The following is a 19009-nucleotide window of genomic DNA, read 5'->3' on the forward strand; positions in this document are numbered from 1 at the left end:
CACAGGAAGGAGAGCTTCCAAGCCCCTGCCAACACCAATTAAAATTCACTGTGCCACAAAAATAAATCCAAATATCTTCTCCACTCCACCTGTACATTCCCAGTAACTCCCGGAAGTGTAGAGGGAGTGTCACTCTGTGCCTGACCTCTGTTCTGAGAGTGTGACAAGGGATAGTCAGAGCATGGAACAGGTTCTTTGGTGCACCTTGACCAAGTTGGCATACAAGGCAAGTTCTATTTGCCTGCAACTATCGGGCTCTTGAATGACCTATTGTACTTGAACGTCGCTGCTAAGCACAGAGGCATTTCGGCTTCAGCACCACTCTGTTTGCTCTAGGTACTTTGGCTTTGACACTACCATGGTCTAGCTTACTTAGAATAACCGATAATATATTGTATATGTATTGTTGCTGCGCTTCATGGAAGTGACAACGCAAGTAGATAAGAGTGGTAAAGAAGGCATATGGTACACTTGCCTTCATTGGTTGGGGCATTCAGTATAAGAGTCAGGAAGTCATGTTGCAGCTTTATAAGACTTTGGTTTAGCCGCATTTGGAGTATTGAGTGCAGTTTTGCTTATCCTATTACGGAAAGATGTGGAGACTCTGTAGAGAGTACAGAAGAGGTTTACCAGAGTGCTGCCTGGATTGGAGGCTATTAGCAAAAAGGAGAGGCTATTAGCTATAAAGAATGATGACAGACAGATGGAGTAGACAGGCAAAATATTTTTCCTAGAATGGACGGGTCAAAGATTAGAGGACACAACCTTTAGATGAGAGGGGCAAAGTTTAAAGGTGATGCGCAGACTGTTTTTTCCCCCATACAGAATGGTCGATGTTTGATGTGGTGGATGTAGCTATGAAAATGACATTGAAGAGACTTTTAGGTAGTCACATGGATATGCAGTGAATGGAGGAATATGGATCACATGCGGGCAGAGGAGATTAGTGTTACTCTTCATCATGTTTGGTGCAGTCATTGTGGGCCAAAGGATCAGCTACTGTGCTGTACTGTTCAATGGTCTATGTACCTGTAAAGCTGCAACAAATAAGAATGTCATGGTTTCGGCTCATATGACACATGTTAATTTTACTGCTGTTTAATAACAGCCTTGAGGGGGGGGGGGGGGGGAACCCACACCTATAAGAAAAGCTGCTCAGTCTCAAGCATCAAATAAGGTTGACAAGAAAATAACTGGAAAATGGCCTTTAAGTTTACAGAGAACATTTAGTAAATTCTCTAGGGAAGACTTCCAGTTTAGAGATACAGCACAACCCACCGAGCCCACGTGACCATTTACACTAGTTCTACGCAATCCCACTTTCTCAGCCACTCCCTACACACTAGGGGCTACTTTACAGCAGCCAATTAACCTACAAATCCGCAGAGCTTTGGAATGTGGAAGGAAACCGGAGCACCCACAGAAAATCCACGTGATCACAGGGAGAACGTGCAAGCTCCACACAGATAGCACCAGAGGTCAACATTGAACCAGGTCCCACTGAACTCTTGGAGGTTCCTGGGAATTTTACGGGTGGAGTGGGTAAAGCATTTGGATTTATTTTTGTGGCACAGAGAATTGGTGAGGCAGCTGGTCTACCAGCAGCTCAACCTATACTTTGGTCAAAGGATTTTAGGATTATTACAGTGTATTCTGGGGAATGTCTGGGCAAGGGAGAGTAAGGAAAATAAAAAAAATAAAAATAAATTAAATTTTTTTATTAAGGATGCAAGGTCCTACAAGAGTAAGAAAACTTGCCCTCTGTTCTCCAATCTAGTAGCACAATCTAGTAAGCACATGTAGAATTTTAATTATAATGTAGCGAAATGCTCTAATCTTGAGAATGAGATTATATAAAATTGAAGAATAGCAAATGATTTGCAAGGAAAGGTAGGAGTGAAGTTTTCATTTATGATAGTACAGTAGGTTAAAAAAAACACTGCAATCTATTTCTATTGGTGTGGTGATAAAAATGAAGGCAAACCTGTCACCTGCAATATTCCAGATTTATAGTGACAATAGAACACTGGAATCTATAGACACTAGTAGATACAAATCCACACCAAGACATTGACAAGCCACCTAAAGATGTACCGATATGGGTGCACGCAACAGCAAGTATGAATGAGGTGAGCGTTGAAGGAATGATGTTTACACCCTTCTGTTCTGTCCAGCAATTAGTTGATGATCTTCATCCTCCCAAAGTCACCATCCCAACACAGAGCCCCAAAGCTAGGAGCAAATTACTCAGCAAAGAACACAAAGTTAAACTGGAACATAAAATGTGGCCATGGGTGCATTAGTGATGGAATAAAATGAACAGATAATTCCCTGTACGTACAATAATACCGGGCATCTCTGGTGGAAAAATGTGGTGCGGTAAACATTCACTGTCTCAGAGGCAGCCTGAGCTGTCAAGTATTTTTAGTTTTTATTACAATGACGAAGGCACTGCTTGTGTTCAAAATCAAGCAACAACATTGAAGCTTGAACAATGTTGTGGGTCTTCTCTGCTCCTTGAAGGAGGCCATGACAATTACACTGCCCTCTCTGGTTTCTCAGGCTGGCCTTCCATCTCAGGTGGAGTGTAAAGGATTAGGAACGACTGTGATATATTTATCACCCTCCTTATCAAAATAATTCACAGAGGGCACAAAGCCTACCTTCAGGCTTTGGCGCCTTCTCATAAGAGGTTTCTTTCTCGCATCCCAAGTGCTCCTGCGATTCTGGCCGCAATTCCGAAAATCCAGAGTCGTAGCTGTGAATGGATTCCCTCTCTCTGCCTGGCAAGTTCGTTCCCTTTGAGAAAGCGGATGTCAGGAGGGGCTCGGAAACAGAGCTGGTTATGTGAGGACGGGGGACAGGCCTGAAGTCTCTCTCCTGAACTTCTGAGGGCAGCTTTCCGTCTCCAGTCTCAGAGCTGGGATTGCTTCCAGCAGAGGGCTGCGTGCTGTCCATTTTGGAGGGTGGCGGCTCTGGCGAGATTCGACCTGGCTGGAAGGGTGGCTGGAAGACGTTCACTGAATACCTACGGCAAAATATAATGCAAGAATGTTAAGCATGTCCTTTTCCAGACAATACAGATATCACATCATATGGCACTGGAAGAGACCACTCTTACATTATGGCTGCTCCATCTCTGCAGTTAGCCTCACACCACCACAATATTTTACAACATTCAACACAATGTGGTTTTGAAATACCCAACTGAATCCCTTTCCAATGCCGCTGCGCTTGCCCTACCATAACCCGAGAAGTAAAATGCAATTTCCATCTCCCTGCAGTGTTTTTGCCAGCTCCTGGATAGTCTAATGATCTACAATACAGATGTACCGTAGAAAGTAAACTGTCAGCATGCATCACAGCTCGGTTTGATAACAGCTCTGCCCAAAATCGCAAGAAATTGCAGAGAGTTGTAGATGTACCCCAGTCCATCACTCAGACCAGACTCCCCACCATTCAATCCATCGACCCCTCACTCAGTCTCAGAAAAACTAGTCCCACCCTGGCATTTCCTTCTTTTCCCTGCTTATGTCTGGCAAAAGGTACAGAAGCTTGAAAATAGGCTCCACCAGACTCGGGAACAGACTCATCCCCTCTGATATCAGGCTTCTGAATGGTCCTTCCATTAGCTAGGGTACTGTCTGATTCACCTCTACCCTGTTGTGGACATTGTCGCTACAATGCCAAGAGCTACTTTTTGCGATCTGTATCTTCCCCTTTGCTCTATCTATCGAGTTGAGCTTGAATTGATTGCATCTATGTGTGTGGGGGACATGGTCTGTTTGGACAGCGTGCAAAACAAAGTTTTGTGACAATAATAAACCAAAACCATCTTAATATAAACAATCTCTTCTGATTTTATCTGGTAAACCTTCTCATAAATTGGGACAGCACAACCAATTAGATGTTGGGGAGTAGACAATGATCAAGCAGTCTGAGCCTATCTGTGAGGTGGTGCCCAATAAAATAACAGCAGGTTGGTCACTGTGAGTTGGAGGTTGAAGCGAGCATGGATCGTAGGTAAGCGCGAGTCTCATGGTACATCTCTTGACACGCATGGGGAGTCACCATAACGTGAAGATGTACGCGTTGCGTGAAACTGAAGATAACCTCCCCCGCAGCTGGCTACCTGGACAGGTTCCAAGAGAGATTTTAATACAGCAATTAATGCAAAACTGTTTCCGCTGACAGACTCAGTAACTAGAAGACCATATTGGTTCAGATAATTAGGGAAAGAACCACTGGCTCAAGGGTGCTTTATTGTGTACAATGGTATAAGTGACAAGTGGACTAGGTGGTAAAGTGCAGCAGAATACCAACTCCCTCTGCTGATAACTCCCTCTGGCCAATGGCAGCAGCAACCAGCATCACACTCCAACCCACTGAATCATTAGTAATAGGCAGCTATCTCAGCAGATCACACAACCCAAGGGAGAATTAATAATCACACCGCATAAAGTCCACGCATTGTGGAACAATGGAGTCAGCAGGCCTGCCACATAACTCAAACGTCAGAGAAGTCATATCCCTGTGACTAAAGCCTTCTTGTATATCACATATTTGAATGATTCATAAATCCCTTCCACAATGTTGAAATAAAGTGAAAGGCATGCATGCATGTGTTACAGCCATTGTTTCTCTGCCCAGTGGGAGAAAGGGACAGCTGTTACTCTAAACCACTGCTGTACTAACCCGCACAGCCAGCTATGCATTTCTATATGAATTAATTTCCATTGTACCTTGAATATCCCTCCAGCAGCTGGGTGAGTCTGGAATACGTGAGCCGTGATTCTGGGACACTGATAATGAAGGGGAAGCCAATGTTTTCTGCTCTACATTGGTTTTTGTGATCTGACCAATGATTCATTTGACAGGTCCTGTGGGAGGGGAAAGACGGAGAGAGAAATTATTCCAATAAGGTTAGTGTATTTTCAACATCATGAAACAGCAATTTTCACTTGGAGAGCCTCATCACTGTTCCAGTTTACATGGCCCTTGCTTTATTCACAAACCTGTCTATATAGACGGGATGATGGTGGAGAGAGACAAAAGCTTCAAATTCCTGGACGTGCATATTTCTGAAGATCTTTCCTGGACCCAGCACACTGATGCAATTATAAAGAAAACCCGTCAATGTCTCTACTTCTTGAGAAGATTACGGAGCTTCGGTATGACACAGAGGATTCTCTTGAATCTTCTACAGGTGTACAGTAGAGAGCATATTGACTGGTTGCATCATGGCTTGGTTCGGCAACTTGAATGCCCAGGAGCAAAGAAGACTGCAAAAAGTTGTGAACACTGTCTAGCCCATCACGCGTTCTGACCTCCCCAACATTAAAACCGGAGTCGCTGCCTCAAAAGGGCAGCCAGCATCATCAGTGACCCACACCAACCTGGCCATATACTCATTTCACCTCTGCCATCGGGAAGTACAGGAGCCTGAAAACTGTAACATCCAGGTTCAGGAACAGCTTCTTCCCTCCAGCCATTAAGCTATTAAACACAACGACCTCCAAATAAACTCTTATTATTGCACTATTACTGTTTGTTTTTTATGTGTATGTATTTATACACCCACACACATACATATGTATATATGTATCATTGTTCTATCTGGGACATATGACAATAAAACACTCTTGACTCTTGACTCAGTGGTGCTCGCTTCCACCCAGAAGATATCAGTCGGACAAATGTAACACGACTGAACTTTTTCAACTTGTTGAGCGAACATGTTCAAACCTATCCTAGTTGTCCAAGAAACTGAATTCAGTTCCAAACAATAAATCTTGAAATTACTTTCATAAGAAAAATTTCAACTCAGTATCCTGTACCTGCTTTCTCTCCATACCCCCTGATCCCTTTAGCCACAAGGGCCACATTTACCTCCCTCTTAAATATAGCCAATGAACTGGCCTCAACTACATTCTGTGGCAGAGAATTCCAGAGATTCGCCACTCTCTGTGTAGAAAATGTTTTTTTCTCATCTCAGTCCTAAAAGATTTCCCCTTTATCCTTAAACTGGGATCTAAAATCTTTTAGGACTGAGATGAGAAAAACATTTTTTACACAGAGAGTGGTGAATCTCTGGAATTCTCTGCCACAGAATGTAGTTGAGGCCAGTTCATTGGCTATATTTAAGAGGGAGTTAGATGTGGCTCTTGTGGCTAAAGGGATCAGGGGGTATGGAGGGAAAGCAGGTACAGGATACTGAGTTGGATGATCAGCCATGATCATATTGAATGCAGTGCAGGCTCGAAGGGCCGAATGGCCTACTCCTGCACCTATTTTCTATGTTTCTATGTTAGTTGACATAGACTAAATGGGCTTCCACGTTGTACGGAAATGCAAAAGCAGAGCACAGCCATCTCACCACTAATTTTCTCTGTAACCTATTCCTCCCACATTCCCATCAACTTCCCGATTCTACCATTCTCCTGCACACTGGGGTTAAATTGATTGCAAAAAACCCAACTACCAGCACATTTTGGGGAAGTGGGAGGAAACCAGAGCACCAGAGGAAACCCAGGCTGTGACGGCTGAATGTGCAGCCCTTTGAAAGAGTTAATACATGTATGACTTCCCTTACTGTATAATTTGTGAGTAGCAATTTAGTGAATTCAAAAATAAACATGGTTCTTGTCCAGCAACAGTGAACATTTGACTCAGTGGGAACCACTTGCATTTGCAAGAAGAGGGTGCAATGCTCAAACCCTGCGAGTACAGACAAGCCCCAGCTAAGAAATGAGGCGATAGAATCTTCTTTCCCCATGGGTGAGGCTGGTCTTCAATACCACATGGAAGGCAAGAGCTCATAAAACACCTACCACTTTCCCTGAGAGGACTTGTCTCTTTCTCAATTAACTGGGATAAGAGGGTCGCAACCATAAGAGGGACAGCCTTATTAGGTTCTGAATCCAACCTGCATAATTCTAATCTTACCTCAGCAATGGAACACCACGGACCATCTCTTGCACTACCGCGACTTACATTCAAATTGTTTTTTGCACGAATGTCTTCTTTTGTACTTTGTTTTTCACAGCCTTCTATGATTTATGCATAATTATGTATAACGAGTTTGTGTGTGTCTGAGCCCATGTGCCTGTGATGCTACCGCTAGTAAGATTCTCTGCAAGTAAGGGCAACGTTTGAACCTTGGAACTGGGGGCTTTCAAGGAAGATTTGGAATAGGTTTGTGCACAGGTGATGGTAGAAATTCAGAATTCTTAATCAGAAATGGTAACTGTTAATTGTTAACATTGGATGGGGAAAAATGTAATACCTGCAAGGCTTTGAGGGAAATGGGGAAAGGTAGGTTCCTCCTCACCACTGACCCCATTCTGACTTTAAACTGTCACAGGAAAGCAGCCAACATAATCAAGGACCACTTACACCCTGGTTATTTCCTCTTCTCCCCTCTCCCGTCGGGCAGAAGTCACAAACATTAAAAAAACACGTACCACCAGACTCAAGAAAAGTTTCTTCTCCGCCGTTATTAGACTACGGAACATTAGACTACTGAACTCCCATAAGCAAGGGTGTGGTCCTGATCTCACAACCCAGCTCATTGTGGACCTTGGACATTTTTTCTGGCTCTAACGCAATAACTCTGTAACACTATATTCTGCACTCTGGTATTTTTCTCTTTGCACTACCTGTTGTACTTGTGTATGGCTTGATTGTATTCATGGACGGTATTATTTGACTGAAATGGCATGCAAACAAAAGCTTTTCACTTCATATCGGTACACGTGACAATAATAAACAAATACTAATAGCTACTAAATTACATCACAGCTCAGCCATGATCTCAGTGCAACAAGCAAGAGGGTTTAAAGAGCCTTTTGCTGTTCCACTGCAGACTGTTAGCAATTCAGCCCACAGATCTATCACTTCACACCATTCCCGAATGGAGCAGCCAGAAAACATGAAACAAGGTTCAGGCAGCGACGGTTTCCCTATAGGATGGTATAAAATATTTCGGAATGAGCTGAACCCACTTCTTCTCAGAACCTTTAACTGGATTATCGAAGAAGGCAAAGACACCCCCGTCATGGAAAGAGGCAATTATAATATTAATTCCCAAAGAGAACAAAGACAAGGAAAATTGTACCAACTACAGACCGATATCAATTCTAAATGTGAACTATAAATTATATTCTTCAATTATCTCCAAACGATTTGAAAAGTTCATGCCAGATTTAATTGATGAAGACCAGACTGGTTTTATAATAGGCAGACAAACACAGGACAGTATTAGAAGAACCCTACATATAATACACAAGATTCAAAAGGAAAGTATGCGCGCTGTTCTGATAAGCCTAGATGCGGAAAAGGCTTTTGATAGGGTTAATTGGGAATTCTTATATCAAACACTAGAAAGATTTGGCTTTACCGAAGGTTCAATTCAAGTTATTAAAGCAATTTACCAGCAACCTACCGCAAGAGTAAAGGTGAATGGGTCCTTAACTGAGAGATTTGTGTTAGGAAGAGGAACGAGACAGGGATGTTGTCTTAGCCCTACCCTATTTGCTATATATATATTGAACCATTGGCTCAAGTGATTCGTCAAGATAGGGAACTGAGGGGAGTAACTATAAGAGACAGAGAACATTAAATTGGCCTTTTTGCAGATGATGTAATGATGTATCACAGAAGTAAACACCTCCTTTCCAAGGATGATGGGGATCATAGAGAAATTTGATTTTTATGCAGGATATAAAGTGAATATTTCAAAAACTCAAACCCTCCTGTGCTCCTCCAGAAGAAATCAAGCAAAAGTATAATATTAAATGGGATTCAAAATCAATCAAATACATATAACAAAAAATATCAATGTTGTATGGGGCCAATTATAATCACATCAACCAAAACATAAGAAAGGATATAGAAAGATGGTCCACCTACCCAATGGATTTTAGTACTAAGATAAATGTGGTGAACATGAATATTTTGCCAAGGCTATTGTACTCATTTCAATCTCTGCCAATAGAGGTACCATTAAAACAATGCACGGAATGGGATAAATTAATATCTAGATTTATTTGGGGAGGAAAGAAGGCCAGAGTTCGATACACTACACTCTAGTTGCCAAAGGACAAAGGTGGAATGGCACTTCCAAATTTTAGGATATTTCTATGCAGCCCAACTTCGACGACTAATTAATTGGTGTGAGGACAGCTACATAGCTAGGTGGAAAGAGATTGAGACATATATCCCTGACTTCCACATCCAAACACTCTTGGGAGAAAAACGGCTTCCTGGACATATCAGGAGTATAATCGATCCAATAACGATATTTACTTTAGAAACCTGGTTCAGTCTTACCAGACAACTTAAACTGAATAAAGGACAAAAAGTTTTAAGATGTATAGCTTTGGATAGTGAATTTAAACCAAGGATGTATGACTCAACATTTAGAGAGTGGATGAAAAAAGTAATTACTGCATTTTGTACTGTTACTGAAAATGGAGACCGAAGAAATTTTCAAGATTTGATAGATAGATTTGCACTTCGGAAACAAGACTTGTTTAGATATCTCCAACTGAGAGATTTTTACAATAAAAAAGTTAAAAGGGAGGCACTAGAAGAAAAGAATCCAGTGGTAGAAGTGACAGTTAATGCGTATCATCAAAAAACATCAAGGATTATTTCTAAACTTTACCATAGTTTAATGGAATGTCAAGTTAAAACTACATTTTGTGTAAAATTTAAGTGGGAAAAGGAATTGAACATCACAATATCAGACGAAGAATGGCATCATATGTGTGTAACGCTACAGACACCCACTAATTCACAAAAATGAAGAGATTTCTGATTTGTTTCTTTATTACGCCTAACATAAAAAGCAAGCAAATTCTAAGGCAGCAAACATGCTGGGGCAATGTGGCCAAACAGACGCAAATCATGCACATATCTTCTGGAGTTACCCAAAAATAGAACCATTTTGGGACAGAGTGAATTCAGAATTAAAGGAAGTATTAGGATATATAGTTTCCAAGAAGTGTTCCATTTTACACCTGGGTAATATAACTACAGTGGTGCTGAAGGAAGATCATTACTTGGTTAAAATCCTACTCACAGCTGGCAGAAAGGCCATTACAAGAAACTGGCTTGCAGCGGACACACCCAGACTTAGACAATGGGTTAGACATAGTACAGGAAATATTTGTCACGGAGAAAATGACATTCTCTAAGAGTGAAAGAAGACGAGTTTAACAAAAAATGGGAAAAATGGATTAGGTATAGAAATAAAGACATCAACACTGTATAATTTTATTGACAATAATGTAAGTTATTGGAAAATGTTTTAAGAAAATAGTTCTGTATACTGCATCATTAATTGTAAACTGGACCCCCCGCTGCACTGTTGTATGTTTCACTGCATTGTTGTATGTTTCGTTGTATATTTGTGTTTTATTTGTGTATGCATAAAAGCAATAAAGACTAAAGTAAAAAAGGAAAAAAAAACAAGGTGCATGGAAAGGAAGGGCTGACTCACTGGTTGCAGTAGGCGACTCGGTAACAACTGGTGCAACGTCGCAGCTTCTCGTCGGGCTGCTGGGGCTTCTGGCAGGCAGCACACTTATTGATCGAGATGTTGGGGATCACCAACCGCTGCAAGACAAAGAAGCAGCAAATTACTTGTGATGCAGCTGGAAAAGCCAGATACACTCAAGGTGCAGGTTGCATCGTTAGCAACCTCCAGCTCAGCCAGTGCGTTTGATTTCTTTCCAAACAAGATTCAGAAATGTATTTCATTCTGCAATCACCAAACATGGCCTCACCCCAGTGGCACCTGGTTAACTGTAACAGAACTCACGATGGTGCTCGGGCAGGAACAGAAAGCACACACACAAGTGGATGAGCTTATTCCACAGAAACTGCAGCGCACCTCAAAAACACGATTCAGACTCGAACTTGAATTCTCCAACGTCAGACAATTTGCTCAATCTTTATTTGTATCAGGGATGTCACATTTGTTTTGCCATTCCTCACTTCGTCAGAGTTATAAAGCTATCTGTCACGGAAACAGGTCCTTTGGCCCACCCTCTCCATGCCAACCGAGTTGGTATACTCAGCTGGTCACATTTGCCAGCATTCGGCCATAGTAAGAATTTAATTGTTCCGCTTATAGTATATATGTCAGTTAAACATTCTTGACCCAGCCCTCCAAACTCTAATCATGTCCTCCAGAGATGCTGCCTAATCTGTTGAGTTACTCCAGCACTTCGTGTTCTACACAAGATTCTAGCATCTGCAGATCATAGAAACATAGAAAATAGGTGCAGGAGAAGGCCATTCAGCCCTTCAAGCCAGCACTGCCATTCAATAGGATCATGGCTGATCATCCAAAATCAGTATCCCGTTCCTGCTTTTTCCCCAGATCCTTATGTCTTGTTCTCTAAACCTAATCAATATATCCATTCAAATGTCCTTTAAAAGTCATAATTGTATCTTACATATATGCTATCTGACCTGCTGAGTTACTCTGGCACTTTGTCTTTTTTAGTAAACCAGCATCTGCAGTTCTTTGTGTCTCATTGTAAACAACCTCTCCCTGCCTCAAGGCTACAGCAACCCCTATTGCCACCCCATCAGAAAGCAGGCAACCAAAGACAGTTCAGAAGAAACAATAATTGGTGACGTACCTGTTGTACTTGCAATTCGACCACTCTCTCTTTTGTGAGGTCTTGAGAATGGACCTCAAAGCAGAAGAGTGTATCGCTAGGGGAAACGGTATCCAGGGACTGCGACGCCAAAAATAGCCGATGGAATCTGTTTCTCACAACCTACAGGAGAAACAAAGTCGAACAAACATGAGAGAGCCAGTCATCAGCAGAGAAACATACACCTTCTCCAAATGTAGCTCTGAGAATCTTCTTATATCAGTGGATCAGCAATGGACAAAACATTAAGTTGTTAAACCACTTAAATATATTGAAGTTATTTCATGAAATTATTGATTAGGTCTGCAGGAATTGGACAGGTAGTGGAAGAGATGGTCCTGTGGACATAGTCAGATTCAACACATTTTAGCTGCGGCAAAATTCATTACTTATTATTTAACTGTAATTAAAAGTGTAGATCGTCCACAGGTCCATCCAGCTCCGGTCAATGCTGCACGGTGGTGCAGCGGTAGAGTTGCTGCCTTGCAGCGCCAGAGACCCGGGTTCAATCCCCACCGTGGGTTAATGTCTGTACGGAGTTTGTACGTTCTCCCTGTGACTGCGTGAGTTTTCTTCGGATGCTCCATTTTCCTCCCACACTCCAAAGACAGGTTTGTAGGTTAATTGGCTTTGGTAGAATTGTAAATTGTCCCCAGTGTGTAGGATCGTGTTAGTGTATGGGACGATTGCTGGTAGGCATAGTCTCAGTGGGCCGAAGAGTCTGTTTCCGTATTGTATTTCTAAAGTAAAGTGAAGATGGTTATAAAGATATTTCTTTACTAGCCAAAGCACAAACTGCAAGGGCAGAGAGGTTAGGCTGAAACAGGATATATCAGTTGTTGGGCCTCAGCTCAAGTGTATAGGCTGCTTACTAACAGGAAAGGTGCAATTGCATGGACGGTTGTTGACCTGAATGGAAAATTTGAGTCAGAGACTGGATAAGTTGCAGTTTCTCTTTCAGGAACATAGGAAACAAAGGAGATGTCATTGAGCACATAAAATTACAAGTGATCTACAGACAGGACTCGTTTTTCTTAACAAGAATTAAAAATCTAAAGTATTTGGGTTTCATCCAGAAGGTGGAGGGTAATGGTAGGAAGTGGCAGACCCACTCATATCATTTAAAATGCAGTTCACTGTGTATTTAAAGAGCTGTGATCTACAAAGCTGTAGTCCCAATACAGAAAGGCTGCCATCATGTTGTAAAGTTTCTCTGCATTAATGCAGTTGGAGATAGGTCACAGAACATCAATGATCTGACTGAACTCCAGGGCAGGCTGAAGGGCAGTAGGGCCCACAGTTACTATATTAAGACAGACTGTTGGCAGGTTAATCAATCCCAGAGATTTCATTCCCAGAACCAACTACGTTCTCAGTGTCAATCGGAAGTGCATGTTTTGCAAGCTGAAATTGTTCATCAATATTCAGGATCAGAAACACCAGTTAAATGTGGAATGGAATGGAATGGAATGTGCCCTCGATATGCTCAGGAAAGCATATAGCGAGGCTGGGAATCCTGTTGTAAACAAAGGACTATCTTGTTTGGGGACTTTCAACTAATTTCTCTTGGAAATTCAGCCCAATTCACAGAATGGATTTGTTTTAAATTGGGGGAACATTTCCCTGGAGTTCTGTCACCACCTCTGGTCTTGTATCCAATTCAAACCAAAGGTATTTTACCTCATCAGCAAAGGGTTTATGAAGAAGAGTATTTTAATAAAATGAGAGAAACAATTCTTAAACATTTTTCGATATTTGTTTTTGCTCCCATCAATGTCATCGGAGTTTAACACTGACTTGCAGATTCCAGAACAATTCTGACAGAACAAGTATAAGGATCAAGACCCAAAACGTTGCCTTTCAATTCCCTCCACCGATGTTCCCTGACCCACCAAATTACTCCAGCACTGTGTTCTGCATGCTATAGACAAAGGTGGATTTCCAAGATAGAAATGTCAGTGCTGAGTTTAACCCACTTCCCCAGGGCCTGCTCCAGTTTAATGCCATCACCTTTGCAGCGTTTCGAAGACTTACCTCAGCTAGTCGAAGTATGCCTGCTTTTACCTTCATGTTCCGGGAAACGGCCTCAAATATGTCAGTGGCGCTGGCATTCTCCTTGCTCACACTCACCAGGATCTGTTGGTAGAAATGGAGCAATCACTTTAACAAAAATTATTTAGAGCACCTTTAACGGCAAAACATTGTAAGGGTCATCACAAGACCATAAGCAACCTCTGATATCAAGCAATTTAGACGGTTAACCAAGAGCCTGGGCAATGAGAGCAAGTTTGGAGGAGCATCTTAAAAGAGAAAAGAGAGATCGAGGCAGAGAGGTTTAGGAAGGAAATCACAGAAATTTTTCACAAGATGTTTGTCACTGAAGAGGCTGCAATTGTTATCCTTGTAGCAGAAGAAGCCAAGGGTGGGGGCAAGGGATTCAGAGATACAAAGTCATGAGGGCATGGATGGGGGAACAGCACAAATAGTTTCCTCATAGCAGAGGAGAACCAGAGAGCCAGATTTAAGGCAAGGGGTAGGAAAGTTGAGAGGATCCGAGGAAGAATGCCCTAAGGAGTGGTTGGTGCAGAGTCACACACATTAAAGTTGTCTCTGGCTGGCCACTTGAATTGCAAAGGGAAGAACTGTAGAGACTGCTGGAAAATGAAACTCACATAGATGGCTACTCAATGGTCGGCACAGATACAGTGGCCAAAGGGCCTGTTTCTGTGCCGTATGACGTATAGACTGAGTTTCAGAACATCAGTCATGTCTTTGCAAGTCTCCTCTGAGGGACAGACCCAGCATCTCCAGAGAATTGCCAACAAGTGAGACTGATCAATTTGAAATTATAGCCTCGAACGTCAACAGTGCAAAGATGGACTATTCACTGTCCTGTGGCCACCCGCGGGAGTCGCTGTGCATTAACCGCTGCTCTGCCTTCACACTTTACAAACAACAATAAAATAAACAACGCTTTTCACTCTCCCAGTATATATGACAATAATATTAAAAACCTACAATCACCTTTACATCTCTAGCTTTCGGCACTATCTCCACCCATCTGCCAATCACCCCCTTACCTGTATCCACCTATCACTTACCAGACCTAGTCTCACCTCCACCTCTCTTTCCCAGCTTTCTCCCCCGCCTCCATCTGAAGAACAATCCCGACCCAAAATGTTGTCTGTCCGTTCCCTCCACAGGTGATGCCTGACCTGCTCAGTTACTCCAGCACTTTGTGTTTTACTATCCACTTATAATGTTTGGTATTTGATTAGTGGCCTTTCTAATGTAACTGTCCCTCTGTTCAATCTTGTATTGCCCATGTCAAAGCAAGTCCCCTCACTTCCACGACTGTGTGACGGGAATTGTATGCACCATCCAGCTGTGTTGACCAGCTCTACACAGCAACACTGCTCTTACCTTGATTGGTTTTATGTGAGGCTCTTTAGCAAAAAAGAAAACAGTCAGCAGCTTCTGTTTCTGTGGCAATGGGACCGATAAGTAGAGGAAAGGATCAAATGTGATCGATACCTGGAAAACAAAATTTACAGACGAGTCAGACACAGGGACACATACAGACAGATACTGACACTGTGTCCTCTCTCACTCAGGCACCTTCACCACATCTTCATCACCCCATAAAGGACATAAATGACCCCGACTTCTTCCTTCAGACTGAAGCTCTCAGAAGCTTCCCACGAGTCGCTCACGGCCAAAGAAGATGATTTGCAGAGCCTGGGATTAATCATATTCCCAGCCTCGTGGGATAATAAAGCAGTATCCTGTTTATACCTCTGCCCTTATTCTCAGTACTTTGCTTCCAAATTGGTTTAAACATTGTAGTTTGTGAGCTTGACCAACAATCTGACCACTCATGGGGGGGCTGCACTATTGGAGTTGTAGCCTTTTTGATGAGGCATGAAATGAATGCCATGTCTATTCTCCCTGCCTGGGGTCATCAATTATTGTCAAATTACCTGGATGTTTCCATCAATGTTGCCCACTGGATCGTGCTATGTGTAGAACATTATAGAACATAGAACAGTGTAGCACAAGAACAGTCCCACAATGTCTGGGCCAAACATAATGCCACAACCATACCTTATCTACCTGCACATAATCTCTCTATTCCCAACATATCCATGTGCCTATCCAAAAGTCTTCTAAATATCACTTTAGTATCTGTTTTCACACCACCCGTGGCAGTGTTCCAGGCATCCATTACCTTCTGTGTAAAACAAACTTGCCCAGCACATCTCCTTCAAATATTTGCCCTCTAACCGTAAAGCTATGCACTATAGTATTTGATTTGTTTTCATCCTGGGGGAAAAGATTCTAAGTGTCTATCCTATCTGTGCCGCTCACAATTGTATATACTTCTATCAGGTCTCCCCTCAACCTCTGGTGTTCCAATCTCTCCCTGCAGCTAATATCCCCTAATCCAGGCATCATTGTTGCCATGTTTCCCAACTACCACACATACTACTCTGAAAGGCGACTTATTTGGTTTGGGAAATTGATTGCTGCAACAGCACGAGATACAATTTGAGCTTTTTTAAAATTCATTTACACCTCATATGAAAAGCAGAGCATGTGACGGTGTCTCAACAACCATACACCCATGCTCCTATTAGGCATTTGGGGAAAGGATTGCTTGAACTTGATTAGGGTAGCACTGACTGATAAATGTAGAAAGGTACAGCACAGGAGCAGGCCATTCAGCCCACAATGTCTGTGCTGAACATGACACCTATCGATCAATAATGTGAAACTCACATGCCTTTAATTTCCTGGATTATTCCCATCTGAAACAAGGGAACAACTTTGGCTATCCTCCAGCCCTTTGCCTGAGGCTAGAGGGGATATAAAAATCTCCAGCTGCTAATTCCAGAGAGTGATTGAACATTTTATTTTTTTAGCTCTACCCATATTGCATCAAAGGGCGACTCCTCCAATGTGACCTCGGAGTGATGTTGTGACATTCTCCCCGATTAGTAATGCAACTCACCCACCTCCCTCGCTAGCACGTCTGAAACATCAGAAACCTGGATGTTGAGCGGTCAGTCCTGTCCCTCTCGCAACCAATAATAACTACAACCTCAGTTCCAAACACTGCTCCACCACACTCTACGTTCAATCCATTAATATCAATAAAGTGTGCACATCACCAGTCACAGGCCACCAGTGTGAAAAACAACCCGTTACCACACTGATCAATTGGCAACCTCACCCTAGATCCAATGTGATCCAACCTTGCAGACCTGCCTTTTTCCCCAGGCTAAGAGAGTCTAAAACTAAAGAGCCTAGGCTTAAGGTGAGAGGAGCAAGATTTAACGGGGATCCGAGGAACAGGTTTTCCCACAGAGAGGGTGCAGGTTATGTGGAATGAGCTGCCAGAGGAAGTGGTAGGGGCAGGTACAACTGCAACATTAAAAGAACATTGGAATTGGCACACGGACAGCAAAGGTTTAGAGGGATATGGATTAAATCCAAGTCAATGGAACTAGCCCAGCTCGGCATCTTGGTTGGTGCAGACGAGTTGAAGGGTCTGTTTCTGCTTGTACGACTGAAATTATAACAGACATAACATAGGGCAGGTAGAATATTTTGTTCACAGTAGAGGTATCAGAAACTAGGACAAGTTTGGGGTGAGAGGAAGGAGTTTTATAGTGAATTTGGGGGAAGATTTTTTAAGCACGCACAGTGGTTGATATCAGGAGCTCGCTGCCAGAGGTGTAATCTGATATCACTGTATTTAACAGACATTTAGACAGGCTTAAATGGGCAAGGCACAGAAGGATATGGTCCTAATGTGGGCAAGTGATTTTGGCATGGACATGGTCGGCCAAGGGACCCATGTCTGTGCTATACAACCCTCCGCATCTTTCAAATGCAGTAAACCTCTCCAGCCTTCACTGGGTCCTATTTCAGAAGCACTAGACACTAGAAGCCATTGCTTACGTGCAAGTTTTCTTGTATGAGGTCTACATCCTTATTTGGCTTTCACGCTGTAACTTCAGCTGAACATCACCACCTAGTGTTATGTTAGGAATATACAAGTCTGTGTGGATGCAGTTCAGAAGATGACATCATCCACAACATAAGCAGCATTTGTTCAGTTACATTAAATTACTTCTTTCCACAAAAGCAGATCATTTAAATTCAAATTTAACTTTATTCAATGCTCGAAAAGTTGTGAAGCCCTTGTACATATTCAGCAATTATTCATCTTGATGGGGGCACTTAGGGTAGGTGGGTAGGTAGTTAAAGATGTCCCGAGTGCATTCTGCTGGTCATGGTCATTGCTTTCACCATAACACTCAATGAGTTCAGTATTTTGCATTTGCTTATTCACCATTTTGAGCAGCAACAGGCCAGCTGCGGTGATCGGGTGGACTTTATTCCTTGGAGCGCAGGAAGCCAAGGGTGATCTTACAGTCAGACTGACTGTCCAGATTACATTGGATCTGTTTGTTTTGTTGTAACCCTCTCCCAGCTAACAATAATCTATTCTACATTTACCTTGATCTCCACCCCCTTTGATGTCTTGTACTCACACCTTTCACTTCCTTATCACTGTATCTCCCCCTCCGCTGACTCAATTTGAAGGGTCTCGACCCGAAACGTCACCCATCCCGTCTCTCCTGAAATGCTGCCTGTCCCGCTGAGTTACTCCAGCATTTTGTGCCTATCTTCGGTAATCTTACATAGCTATATAAAATTACATATACATACACAATAGGTGCAGGAGTAGGCCATTCAGCCCTTCGATTTGATCATGGCTGATCATCCACAATCAGTATCCCTTCTACCCATATCTCTTGATTCTGCTAGCCCTAGGAGCTCTATCTAACTCTCTTTTGAATGCAGCCAGTGAATCGGCCTCCACTGCCTTCCGAGGCAGAGAATTCTACAAATTCACAATTCTCCTTGTGAAAAAGTTTTTCCTCATCCTAGTTCTAAATGGCCTACCCCTTATTCTTAAACTGTGGCCCCTGGTTCTGGACTCCCCAACATCGGGAACATGTTTCCTGCATCTAGCATGTCCAATTCCTTAATAATTTGATATGTTTCTATCAGATCCCCCCACATCCTTCTAAACGCCAGTGAATACAAGCCGTCGTCCCATTCTTTCATCATATGACAGTCCCGCCATCCCGGGAATTAACCTTATGAACCTATGCTGCACTCCCTCAATAGCAAGAATGTGCACACAATACTCCAGGTGTGGTCTCACTAGGGCCCTGTACAACTGCAGAAGGACCTCTTTGTTCCTATACTCAACTCCTCTTGTTATGAAGGCCAACATGCCATTAGCTTTCTTCACTGCCTGT

General features: G+C 42.6%; 1 protein-coding gene across 3 annotated transcripts in view; it reads right to left on the bottom strand.

Annotated features, from left to right (window-relative positions):
- Nucleotides 1–19009, bottom strand: part of usp19 (ubiquitin specific peptidase 19) — a 90678-nt gene that overhangs the window by 26028 nt on the left and 45641 nt on the right. For all 3 annotated transcript variants that reach the window (XM_033036937.1, XM_033036936.1, XM_033036935.1), the window contains exons 14-19: nt 15096–15206; nt 13707–13808; nt 11655–11795; nt 10505–10620; nt 4743–4880; nt 2664–3028 (exon numbers count right to left, since the gene is read on the bottom strand). In XM_033036937.1, coding sequence (XP_032892828.1) covers nt 2664–3028; nt 4743–4880; nt 10505–10620; nt 11655–11795; nt 13707–13808; nt 15096–15206 — 973 coding nt within the window. The remainder of the gene's footprint in view (nt 1–2663; nt 3029–4742; nt 4881–10504; nt 10621–11654; nt 11796–13706; nt 13809–15095; nt 15207–19009) is intronic.

This window comes from Amblyraja radiata, chromosome 18, assembly GCF_010909765.2.
Source record: "Amblyraja radiata isolate CabotCenter1 chromosome 18, sAmbRad1.1.pri, whole genome shotgun sequence".
NCBI lineage: Eukaryota > Metazoa > Chordata > Chondrichthyes > Rajiformes > Rajidae > Amblyraja > Amblyraja radiata.